This window comes from Molossus molossus, unplaced genomic scaffold (genome assembly GCF_014108415.1).
Source record: "Molossus molossus isolate mMolMol1 unplaced genomic scaffold, mMolMol1.p scaffold_m16_p_1, whole genome shotgun sequence".
Classification (NCBI taxonomy): Eukaryota; Metazoa; Chordata; class Mammalia; order Chiroptera; family Molossidae; genus Molossus; species Molossus molossus.
In genome coordinates this window covers 35085471-35099012 of record NW_023425344.1, presented here as the reverse complement: position 1 = coordinate 35099012, position 13542 = coordinate 35085471, and the positions used below count along the sequence as shown (strand labels likewise).

Below are 13542 nucleotides of genomic sequence, written 5' to 3'. Positions count from 1 at the left end.
TTTTGGGATTCCTTATATCGTTGAATTGATAGGCACAGAGGGAATCAGTGTAGCTGGAGTGAACATCCTGATTACCAGGAAGAAACTGGGTTGGTGCTTCACAAAGAAGACAGAGGACTTTGATGCTGAGGGGTGGACTGTACGTGGTGTCTTCTGCTTGTGCTCCTCTTCCATGTTTCAAGACTTTGGAGATAATATCAAATTTAATCTTCTCGACAACTTGATAATAATCATAGGTCTTCTCGATTACCCTCTTACTTTATACATGACATTGTTCTACGTACTTTACATGAATTGATTCAATTCATCCTCACAGTAGTTTTATATGCTAAATATTCTATAATTCTTATTTCCCAGATAAGAAAAGTTAAGCACAGAACAGTTAAGTTACTTGCCCCAAACCACAAAGTTAGAGGTTAACCTCTTCCCTATAAGGCTTCTCAAAGGGGTAGGGATGATTATTTTGTTTTTACACATAGGAAAACAAAGGGTTAGAGAAGTAAAGGAATTTATCCCACATATAGTCAACCGCATACCTAGGATTCAAATCCAGATCTGTCTACCCTCAGAACTAATGCTCATGTCTAATGCACTCTGCCTCCTTCATAATACTTCATTTTCAGGTGTGAATAGAAGAAAAACTGACTGTGAAATGCAAGTTCTATAAACATTGGCTTAGTGACCCCAACATGTTGATAATCATTCTTCTCCAACCTGCACTCTGTCCTGGAAACGTGATCTGGAGGGGCTGGTTCAACATGCTTCCAAGCCTTACTACCATGCGATCAAACATCCTTTTGATAAATTCAGAATTTATTTATGGTTTTAAAAAAAGGCAAATGATCTAACTTAGCAATTTTCAACCTTTTTCATCTCGTGGCACACACTAATTACTAAAATTCTGCGGAAAAATTAAAAAATACATTTTTTGCCAATCTGACAAAAACAAAAAATAGGTATGATTTTGACTCATTCACACCAGATTGATATTGTGCTGGTGATTGTCATTTATTTATTCGACAATCTAAGGGAGAGAAGGCCAGTGCCCCTGACTAAATAGTCAGGCATTGCATGTTTTAAAAATTCTTGAGGTGCTCCAGTGTGTCGTAGCAGACCGATTGAAAATTGCTGATCTAACTTAAATAAAATAAAGATTAATCTTGACAATGAAAGTGTAAGCATGTCCCAGATTTGCTAGCTAGCTCTTTCTTTAATTGTTTAGCTTGTACCTGGACTCAATCCATAAATAATTGGAAGCCAAAAAATTATATATAAAATACAACATATTATATTAAATATAAACATATATTTCTGTTATTTTATATAATTATATAAAATATATGTTAAAATATTTTTTAAGGAAGTGTGATGATGTGATTAAAAATCACTGCTAACAGATTTTCTAGGAGAACGTTGTTTTGGAATTCTCGTCTTCTGTACACTCGTTAGCTGACATTAGCCCTGACCAGAGTAAGGTAGAACACGGTGGTCATCAGACGGAGGAAATGCATAAACCAGACCTGGAGAGAAGAGCCTGAGAAGGGAAACCACATCGGTCAGGGTGCCAGTAACTTACTTTTGCTTTGGTGGCAGGTTTTTGTCTTCCGCTAGTAAAGGAGGGCACAGTCAAGGCCTTGCATATGCTTCGTAATAATTCTTGTCACCGCTGCTCTGGGGGATTTCCTGCTTTGGAATAGCACCGCCAGCCTCCTCTATCTGATATCATGGACCCATGGCTTTCTAACAGCTGAGGATGCTCTGCTTTTCAGATAATACCATCCAGTCGATTTTCTGTTGCTGCTGTTGCTGCTCCGTGCAGAAGCGGTAAGTCTCATTTCTGAGGCCTTCTTTGAAATGAATTCATTCTGTTTCTTTATTGTCTACTGAGTCTCCAGGTTTCTTTGTTTCTGTTGGTGCCTTTGCCTGGGAAACCCTTTTCCCATTTTTTCCCCTGTTGAGTGTCTATTCATTTAAAACCATAGGTCATCCCTGGCTGGTTTGGCTCAGAGGTTAGAGCATCAGCCTGTGGACCAAAGGATCGCGGGTTTGATTCTTGGTCAAGGGCAGGTACCTGGGTTGCAGGTTGGATCCCCAGTCCTGGTTGGGGTCAGGGGTCCTGTGGAGGGGTTCCAGTCAATGCGTCTCTCTCACATCGATGTTTCTCTTTCCCTCCCCTCCCTTCCACTCTATCTAAAAAATCAATGGAAAAATATCCTCGGGTGAGGATTAACAAAAACATAAAGAAATAATACAGAAAAATAAATAAATAAAAATGAAAAATAAAACCATAGGTCAAATGTTAGGCCTTCTGTGATCCTTTCTTAATCCTTTTGGACTTAGTTGTTTCTTTGATTGTGTTCCCAAAGCACGCAACTTGGTTCTTTATTTAATACACATTTCACGTATCCTATTTATTTGTCTGCATTTCACTCTATAATTTTTACCCTTTATGGGCAGGAATTCTGTCTTATTCATTTGAATATCTCCTCAAAACTATCACGTCTTGTACTTTGGTGTCCAGTAAATGATTGTATGAGAATAAAATCCAAGGCACCATGAAAATAATCACAGCTAACATTTAATGGGAATGCCCATATGTGAGATTATGCTAAGAAGTTTGCATTTATTAGCTCAAGTAACTCTCAAAGCCACCTATTGATTTTTACAATCCGCATTTTACAGATGAGGAAACGGAAGCTTAGAGAGGTTACATTGCTTACCAAGGCCTCACTATGAAATGGTAGAGCTGGGATTCAAAAGCATGTTCTTATAACAATAGATACCATCAAATGAGGTAATACATGTAAAGTGATGAACACTATGCCTGATACAGAGTAGGTTTCTCATTATCATCTTTATAATTGTATGCCCTTAATGTGCATCAGACTCTGTTCTGGGCATGTGACATATGTTTCCTCAGTTTTATTTCATAACTACTTCATGTGCTCTTAGCACCTCCAGTTTCCAGAAAGAAAAATAACTTCTGAGAGGTAGTAACTTGCTCAAGGAAATGGAGTTAGTCTTCTTAATTACAAAAGCCTTTGGAAAGAGACCTGGATTGTTTGACTAGTTTTGTGACAATCCAGTGGCTTTGTAGATATCTTGAATAAAAATAATCACTTGTAACATGATTCTTCTTCTTCTTCTTCTTCTTCTTCTTCTGATTATTAGTTTAATCCTCACTCAAGGATATTTTTCCATTTATATTCAGATAAAGTGGGAGGAAAGGAGGAACAGAGAGAGAGAGAGAGAGAGAGAGAGAGAGAGAGATCAATGTGAGAGAGACACATTGATTGATTGCTTCCTGCACGATCCCAACCAGGGCCAGGGACCGAACCGCAACTGAGATACATGCCCTTGACCAGAATCGAACCCTCAACTCATTGGTCCGTGGCTGACACTCTAACCACTGAGCCAAACCAGCTAGGCTATAATATGATTATGTTTTTAATGTTAGGCAAGTGAGAACACAAATAAGCCTGAGCAAAGATGAAGAACTTGCAGAAAAATACACCCAGCATCGCAGGCGGTGGTTCAGTGAATTGCAAAGTAAGAAGCAAGTGAGTATCATTTTGGTGGGGGGATGATGGTGTGGGGGAGAGGAAACTTGCATTTTTAGGGTCTGCTCCATGAAGTACCGTTTGCTACCATGCCTGAAACCTAGTATTATGCTTGCCACATAATAAATGCTCAATAAACATTTAGTGAATGATTTTCTAGAAGAAAACGAAAAAAAAAAACTGGTTAACATAGCCTGCTCTATTTTGGAAGAACTTGAAACTGGATGGTGAATGGGGGGAAAATGTATCTGGCTACTGCCATTTTGAGGCCAGGATTAATTTTCAGTTTAGTGTTGGGAGAAACAGTGTTCTTCAGAAGCATGGTAAACCCAAACACAAGCTTACAGCACGTAAAAGAAAAGGGCTGCTTTTCTTCTTCCAAGAGAGAAAAATTCTTAAGACAAAGTGCATCTATTGGGGAAGAAATCAAGTTTTAAGAATTGTGACCTGAAAAAAAAAAAATCCAATGCAATGCTGGCAAGAAAATGCGTGACCTTGAAAATTTACCAAACGATGAGTGTGCTGCTGGATCCGAAAGTTGTTTTGTAGTCGGTCTTTTCCTATGTTTACTCCCCTGGCTCCTGCTGTGGTGCAGCTGGACGGTAGAAGGGGCGCAGCAGCAGGCAAGTATCTCTCCGCCTCCTCTTTGTTAGTACAGGTGGCTAAAACAGTAGTGCAACCACTCATTCCTTGGTTTTCACAGTCCAACAGGAGCCGTGTGCAACCATCAAAACGCAAGCCGCTGCCTCCCCTCCCGTCCCCTGCGGTGGCTGACCAGAAGATCCGAGTCATGGCACTATATGACTTTCTGCCCAGGGAGTCCTGTGATCTAGCATTAAAGAGAGCAGAGGAATACTTGATACTGGAGAAGTATAATGCTCACTGGTGGAAGGCAAGGGACCGTTGGGGGTAAGATTGGTGGCTTGGTCCTTATCAAATTCCTCCCCTTCTATCCCCTAAAGACTTCTGAAACATAACGAAGACCGTTCACCGGCTCAGTTTCTAAAGGTTTATAACTTCCTTCTGTGTGAAATTAACCCTGTCCCCCACACCGCCCCGTCTGTCTGAGAGCATTATAGCAGGATTTCAGGCAGACTCTCAGAAGCAGATACCCCTGGCTCCACATCCCAATGCTGTCACTGACGGTTTTGTCCTTTGGGCAAGTGACTTTCCCGCTGTGAGTTTTCATTAATTTTTATTTTTAAAATTGAGCTATCATTGGCATATAACATTATATTAATTCCAGGTGTATAGCATAATGATTCAATATTTGTATATATTGTAAAATGATCACCAGAATACATCTAGTTAACATCTGTCACCATACATAGTTACAGAATATTTTTCTGGTGATGAGAACTTTTAAGATTTAATCTCTTAACAGCTTTTAAATATGCAATACAGTATTATTTACTATAGTCGCCGTGCTGTACATTACATCCCCATAACAATTATATTTTGTCACTGGAAGTTTATATATTTTGACCCTCTTTACCTCTTTTACCCACCCCTACCTCACCCCCCCATCTCTGGCAATCACCAATCTGTTCTCTTTATCTATCAGCTTCTATTTTTTTAATTAAAAAAAATTTTTTTTAGATTCTACCTATAAATGAGGTCATCCAGTATTTGTCTTTCTCTAACTTATTTCACTTAGCATAATGCCCTGAAGTTCCATCTACATTGTTGCAAATGGCAAATTTTAATTCTTTTTTTATGGCCAAATAATATTCCAGTGTGTGTGTGTGTGTGTTTGGATTTGGAGATTATACATATCTAAGTATACATATAGAAGTATCTATATTACATGCCCTCTTTTTTTTTTTTTTTTTTTTTATCCTCACCCGAGGACACTTTTTCATTCTTTGTTCAGATAGAGCAGGAGGGAGAGAGAGAGAGAGAAACATCGATGTGAAAGGGACACATCGAGTGGCTGCCACCCGCACGACCAACCAGGGCCAGGGACAAACTGCAACCGAGGTACATGCCCTTAGCGGGAACCGAACCCGGGTCTCTCCAGACTGCAGGCCGATGCTCTAACCGCTGAGCCAAACCGGCCAGGCATGCCCTCTTTTTTTATATTTTCCTTATTATTAGGCTGTCTTACCAGTTCTTAGTTTAGGCTGAACATGCAATGGAGACTCTTCAGTGGGAATAGTTATTAATGGGTTTGGGACTGTGGAATTAGTGACTACAGCTGGTGGCCTATTGGTGTGACTTAGACCAAAACAAACAAACAAACAAACAATATTTAACTTCAAAGTTAGTAAGTGAATATAGTTTTTTATAATATGCAAACATGATAAATAATGCCAAAATTCTGCTTTGCCACACATTGTCTTTATCCATTCTTTCATTGAAAATAATGCTACAATGAAAATTGGATGCACATATCTTTTTGAGTTAGTGTTTTTTTTCTTCAGATAAATACCCGGATGTGAAATTGCTAGATCATATGCTAGTTCTATTTTTAATGAGTTTTTCTTTCTTTATTTGTAAAATGGGAATAATAATTCCTATTATATAGGTTCTTATTCTGATTTATATTTTCTTTGGAAATTAGACTTTTTTTTTCCTGTTAGGCTCTAAGGTAGAAACAAAAATAGTCTCTTCCATATTTTCATATTTCTGCAATGATAGTTTTGGAAGTAGGTGCTGGATTAGGCAGGAAAGACAAAACGAGCCTGAGATGCAAACAGACCTCACGTGTCAGTTGCAAAGGATTGTTCATGCCTGGCTGAGGCCCTGGGTAGAGAAGAGTTCTGAGCGGTTTCTGGGCTCCCTGGGAGAGATGCTGGCACTGATTTCTGACCTTTGTCAGGATTTGGAAATTATAAGTATCTACTCATCAAAAGTATCTATATTACATGTCCTCCTTCTTTATATTTTCCTGATTATTTGGCTGTCTTACCAGTTCTTAATTTAGATTCAACATGTGATGGAGACACTTCAGTGGAGACGGTTATTAGTGGGTTCAAGACTGTGGAATTAGCGACCCCTGCAGGTAGCCTGTTGGTGTGACTCAGACCAAAACAAACAAACAATATTTAACATCAAAATTAATACATTTTTTATAATATGCAAACATGATAAATAATGCCAAAATTTTGCTTTGCCACTTCTCCAAACTCAGTCTCTTTTGCAAGAGTAGGCACCATTATTCATTTACTGAGTAATAATTTTCAATGCCCTTTTGTGCACATATTGAAATATATGGTATTGTTTGCAGATTTAATTTACTTGAATCTTATCACACTTTATGCACTGTTCTGCAACTTACTTTTATTTCCCAATAATGTGTCTTAGGGATCTTTTTGTAATTTCAAGTACTGGTGAAGGTGTAGGAAAAGAGAATCCCCCACCCTGCTGGTGGGTGGGTAAATTAGTAGTATATCCTCCTCCTAGGCCACTTGCTATATCTACTGAAGGATGCACATGTTCAGTATCCCAGTAATTTCCCGGCTTGGTGTCTGTCTTAGAGAAATGCTCTTACGTGTACACAACAAGACATGTTCAAGTATTTCTTCACCACGTTGCTGTGATAGGGACGTGACTTACCTAGAATAGCTACTCTATCGAGTACTCTGCAGCAATGAAAAAGAATTAAGCCATTTTTTTTTGTAATTGCTCTGTTGTTAACCTAGTTACTATGAGGTCCCAGTGGCCATCTAAGTCCCCCTTTCCTCTCTAAGAAGATTCCTTTGTCGTAAAACACCTTAATCTACTCACATTATAAGTCAGAATCTTACTATTTATTATACAGAGATTTTAGTTAAATGTGGAAAAACTGTTTTCCTCCTATAACAACTTAACCAGCAAAATGAATTTGATTTCCCCTACATCCTTGACACTTTAAAAGAATGGTTGCCATAATAATGCTACAAACGTAACAACATTTTTATTTTTGCTTTGTCTTTTGTTGCAGGAATGAAGGCTTAATTCCAAGCAACTACGTGGCTGAAAACAAACGAACTAATTTAGAAATATATGAGTAAGTATCCTCCAAAATACACCCTATGGTTAATCTATGAAAATCAGGTACATTTAGGCAGTGTGTAAGTATAGATACTGTTTTGGGTCTTAAAAAGGAAAAGGAAGTAACACATTCGGCAGCTGTAGGCTAAGAGGTCTTTGATCCTTATAATGGTTGATTCAGAAACTTCTTTTTCTTAAACTTATTTTTGTTTCGTTATGTGTAGCCACTATTTTTTGTTTTGACAGTGATAGCATGAAGCCAAACACTTGTCTTTTACTTGTTTTACTATATGTCCTAAATGGAAAATTAACTATTTAAAAAATGACATTAAATTGTCATGAGTGATACACTAAACTTAATTTACAGACACATTACTGTATTTTGGCTCGTGTTTTGAAATGTTTTAGAAATAGTTGAAGATGAGAACTAGGCCAATGTAGTTTGGAAGAACTTTGGCGTGTTTGCAGGAGTCTTGCTTAAAAATCTATTTTTATTATACAGATTTGGAAGATAGAGGAGATTTTAGCAATCATTTTTTTTTAGCCCCTCATTCTGCAGGTCAGAAACTAAGGTTGAGAGATTAATTTATACGTAGAGAGTAGCAGAGCTGAGAGTAGTCCTACTCTTTTATAAATTTAGGTTTAGTTTGAGCTCTTGAGTACCATCTCCACTCTCATTAGATATTTGTTTTGCAATTAGTATATGCTTCCAGTAGGTAGCAGTAGGTGATGAATTAAGGCATTAAGACAGGTGCTTCTCTGAGAACCAGACAGCAAATAAATATAAATTGAATGAAAGAGCCCCCTGGGTCAGCTTCGCTACTAATTGACGCTCACCTAGAGGCCAAGCTTAGCATATCCCTTCCCTAAAACAAATCCAATTTTATGTTGTTGTTTTTTTTTAATGTTTTTATTGATTTTTTAGAGAGAGAGAAAAACATTAATGTGAGAGAGAAACATCAATCTGCTGCCTCCTGCACGCCCCATCCTGGGGATCAAGCCTGCAATTGGGCATGTGCCCTGATTGGACTCGAACCAGGACCTCTCAGTCCATGGGACGATGCTCAGTCCACTGAGCCACACTGGCCTGGCAACAAATCCATTTTTAAAAGATTTGCTGAATAGTGTCACTTTATTGGATGGCAGAAACAGATGACCGCAGGACACATGACCCATCTAGGTAACCTTCCCAGACTTCTCTACTGGCAAGTTCTCAAGCTAGTTTTCTCTCCCAAGTCACTCTCATCAGCTCCATCATAGGGTCTCTTCTCTCTCTCCCCCGCACATCCCAATCAGTCTGTCATGGCCCCTCTCTTTTTTTTTTTTTTTTTAATCCTCACCCGAGGACATTTTTCCATTTTTTGTACAGATAGAGTGGGAGGGAGAGAGAGGAAGGGAGAGAGAGGGAAACATCGATGTGAAAGGGACACATCGAGTGGCTGCCACCCACACGACCAACCAGGGCCGGGGACAAACTGCAACCGAGGCACGTGCCCTTAGCGGGAACCGAACCCGGGTCTCTCCGGACCGCAGGCGGACGCTCTAACCGCTGAGCCAAACTGGCCAGGGCATGGCCCCTCTCTTGACCTGTGTCATTTAGCTCTGCTCTGAAATACCATCTCCACCCAGAAAACAAAGCCTTTACGTGGCTGCACCCACCTTCCTTGGAAAACATTTCCACACCTGTCTATAGTTACTCAAGGGTGGCCCACCGGGGTGTCACCACTATCCCCAGCTCAAGCTGACCAACACAAACAGGTCTCTCTTTCTCATTCTTTTTTTGTTTATCCTCTTGCTTGTTTCTTTTTGATATTTTTCAATTACAGTTGATGGACAATATTATATTAGTTTCCAGTGATTAGACACTTATGTAACTTACAAAGGATCACCCTGATAAATCTAGTACTCATCTGTCACCATACATAGTTATTATAACATTGTCTATGTTCCCTTTGCTGTACTTAACATCTCCATGACCATTATATAAGTACTAATTTGTACTTCTTAATCCCTTGACCTTTTTCACCCATCAGTCTAATACCCCTCCCATCCAGCAATTGCCAAATTGTTCTCTGTATCTATGAGTCACAAACAAGTCTCTTTTAAAGCCAGGTCAGGAAAGTTTTGTTTGGAAATCTCCTGCTGAGAAAAATTAGAAAAATAAGACTCTTTTTTCAAATCATAATCCCAACTTGGATTTTCCAAGAGATTAAAGGAGACAGGTGTAAAAGTACCTAACAGCGTCTGGTGGTTAGTGAATGGATGCTCGCTAGCAGCAATCTTTATTTCTTTCCTTCCTTCCTTTATTCTTCTTCTTTTTTTAAATTTTATTTTTGTTACAGATGTTTCTCCTTTTTTTCCCCATTGACACCCTCCTCCCCATTCCCCCCACCCCGTCCCCGGTTTTGTTGTCCATGTCCATTGATTATACGTACATGCATATAAGTTCTTCCTTTCTAATTACTTTGCTCCTTGCTGCCCCTGTTTAGACGAGGCTTGGAGTCTGGCTTGAACAACTTCTTATATTGTAGATATTAGATAATTTGAATTAAACTACTCTGAGGTTAGACTAACCATCTCATTTCCTTGGGCCTTGATTTACATGTCTTTAAAAGTTATTTTCTTATAGACTCTAATTATGGGAAGACTGCTTTTTAATTTTATTGCTATTTCTTTTAAAAAAAGGTTTATTAGCAAAAAAGGGTTTATTAAAATATAGCTATAAAAATTATCAATAAAGCTATCAGCCATTTACAGTGTGCCAAGCACTGTCCTAATGACTGCACGGAAATGACTACCCTAGGGTGAAGTACTGTAGTGCGGACCTGGAAATCGGAAAAATCTGGGTTCAAATCTTCGCATCGGCACTGACTAGTGCTTTGGATGTTGGGACTTCTGTAACGTCTCTAAACCTACGAGTGATCTGAAAACTGGGGACAATAATACCTGTCCTATACAGTACATAGTAAACGTTCAATAATTTCTAGCAATTATCATTATTTCCTTGAACTGTGAAAATAACAAGAAAGGCATTGACGGTTTGAACCACCTTGCCCACTATTACAGGTATACTACATATCATTGTTACTTCAGCCCCCCAGATGACTTTATTTGTTCAATCTTTATTTATTGTACACGTATGGGGTACCAGGTGTTAGCCTTTTAAGATGCTGGAACACACAGAAGCAGTCCAGCCTTAATGAAACTTGCAGCTTCTTGGGGAAATAGATATTAAAGAGCTCCAAATTCACAACCAAATATGTAATTTTAAATTGTAGTGTTAGGAAGAAATAGTATGGGACACTGGGAGAAAACAGTGGGGACGGGTATAATTGAGAGGAGGGTGTTGGTTGGGGAAGACCTTTCTGAGGCAGTGACTTGAGGCTAAAGGAAGTACTAGGCAGTCAGGGGGCCAAGGGTGGGGCCGGGGGTGGGCCTGGGTGGGGCCAGGAGTGGGGCCGGGAGTGGGACGGGGTGGGCCAGGGTGGGGCTGGGGGTGGGAAGGGGTGGGCCAGGGTGGGGCCGGGGGTGGGGCAGGGATGGGATGGGGGTGGGGAAGAATGCTATGTCAGCGTGGGCTCTGACATCTCAGGGGAATGTTTATAAGTAGAAATGTTTATGGCTATTTTGGCTTTAAATTAATATCCAATTATCAACAATACAATGTAAAATCCTAGTTTTCAGTAAGCCTTCAAATTTAACTTGTAAATCTTGATATACTATTCATAAACAGAAAAAATATGAACAATGACCTTATTTCAAACTCAACATATTAAATGTCCTTCAACAATCAGCCCTATTTATAAGCTCCGCTAATTAAATTCCCCGAAACATTTAACTTCATTAATAAACTGAATAAATTCAATTTTCTTTTTGAGTACTTCTCATGCCAGACGGCAAATTTGCAATTGCAATAGCCCTTTGTAAGTCCTTACATGATCCTGGAATCTAATAAATTAAACTTATGTGGTGAATCTAATAAATTAAACTTATGTGAATCTAATCTAAACTTAGATAAATTTAATAAATCAAGTTCTCTTAACCATACAAATATTTTAAAAAACAAGTCAAATTCCCTTATACCTCAAATACCATGTTTAAGATTTATTATACATTTTAAATCAGAGGCAAAAACCCAATATGCCAGATTCTTTTAAAACTATAGGCATTTAAAATATCAAACATTGATTATCCCGAACTTTACAGAAGTATGAGTCTGATTTATCTCATTATGTCTACACTGAATGTTTAATCTTTCCATGGTTAAAAAGTCACTTACTAAGAGAAACAGATTGACCTTCTCAGGTCTAATAGGGTTTCTATGTTGAAAACTCAAGACCACAATACTGTTACTTATTGATCCGAAATCTAAGACTGGGACATGGGACCTGAGGCTTACATATACACAAGATGTGTGTACTCAACCAGAGCTGGATTTGCTGGGTTTCTTTTTATATGTCAATAGAAGCCCCGTCCCAAGTTCCATGTCCACACACTTCGGTATGAGTTTTATAATCAGCGTTGTCTAGGTATGAGTTACAGCCTTACCAATTTAAAACAACAAAAAACAAAACTCTTCTAACTTTTACCATCTGATTCAATTCTGAAATACTGTGCCCAAATTTCCCTAAGTTATAGTCATCCCATCTCATTCCTGCCTGTGGAATCCTGCATTATTTTCAAGAATCCTAAATGTATCATATATTTTTACTTGGCTCTTTGTCTACTAGTTTAAAGTCATTCTAATGACATGCACACAGATTTTTAGTTTACATTTAAACAAAATAATACATTCACTTATATTATTTATCACTATCATGAATAAGTATAATGCAACAAAATTAATACTGATATAATGGCAGTTAAAAAACATTTTAAAAAATGCAATTTATTAACTTTTTCCTTTTCTTATTTTTCTTTATTGATTTTAGAGAGAGGAAGGGAGGGGGAGAGATATAGAAACATTGATGAGAGAGAACATCGATTGGCCCCCTCTTACATGCCCCCACTGGGGATCTGGTCCACAACTTGGCATGTGCCCTGACCAGGAATTGAACTGGTGACCTTTTGGTGCATGGGTCGACGCCCAACCACTGAGCCACACTGGCCGGGCATTAACTCTTTCTTTTTCAAATACCATTATGAAGACTTTACTTTTCAGAGAGTCAACATATTTTAGTGAGCTATAATTGTTATTCTCCTTTTAGCACCCATATTTCACAACTTAGCCAGCGTGGGCCCCTTCAGACTGATACTTGTGTCTTTAACTTTGCAACAGGAGGTCTCAGACTCACTGTGAAATTCCCTTCACAATATGAACATTCATTAAAAAGTACTAATCTCAGAGGGAAGGGGGGAGGGGGTGGGAAGAGATTAACCAAAGAATTTATATACATATATACATAACCAATGGATATAGACAGTAATGCAGTGAAGGCCAGGGTGGGAGATGGGGGCAGGGAAGAGGGGGGAAATGGGGGGAAAAGGAGGACATCTGTAATAGTCTCAACAGTAAAGATCATTTTTATTTATTTTTTTATGCACTTCAAAGTGAATCCTTTTTTTTTATTAATTTATTTTTGTTACAGATGTTTCTCCTTTTCTCCCCATTGACACCTCCTCCCAATCCTGCCCCCACACCCCCAGCATTGTTGTGTTACGTGCATACATGCATATAAATTCTGTGGTTCATCTCTTCCCTCCCCCCATCCCCCTCTTCTGAGGTTTGTCAGTCTGTACCCTACTTCTATGTCTCTGGATCTATTTTTTCCATCAGCTTGTTCTGTTCATTATATTCCACAAATAAGTGAGAGCATGTGATATTTGTCTTTCTCTGATTAGCTTTTTTGCTTAAGAGAATTTTTTAAAAAGTACTAAATAATATTCACGGTTGAACGTCACAGTTACCCTTATTCCCACTAGTGATAAATCGTAATTTTATCTAGAATCATCTGTAATCATCCCTATTCTCTGTGGTCCATCTTTTTAAAGGTTCATGTTCACTTTA

At 38.6% G+C, this 13542-nt stretch overlaps 1 protein-coding gene across 1 annotated transcript in view; it reads left to right on the top strand.

Annotated features, from left to right (window-relative positions):
- Window positions 1-1425: 1425 nt before the first annotated feature.
- Window positions 1426-13542, top strand: part of TXK (TXK tyrosine kinase) — a 46441-nt gene continuing 34324 nt past the window's right edge. The window contains exons 1-4 of the mRNA XM_036277771.1: window positions 1426-1824; window positions 3458-3560; window positions 4264-4469; window positions 7486-7551. Of these exons, the coding sequence (XP_036133664.1) occupies window positions 1754-1824; window positions 3458-3560; window positions 4264-4469; window positions 7486-7551 (446 nt within the window). The 5' untranslated portion in view covers window positions 1426-1753. The remainder of the gene's footprint in view (window positions 1825-3457; window positions 3561-4263; window positions 4470-7485; window positions 7552-13542) is intronic.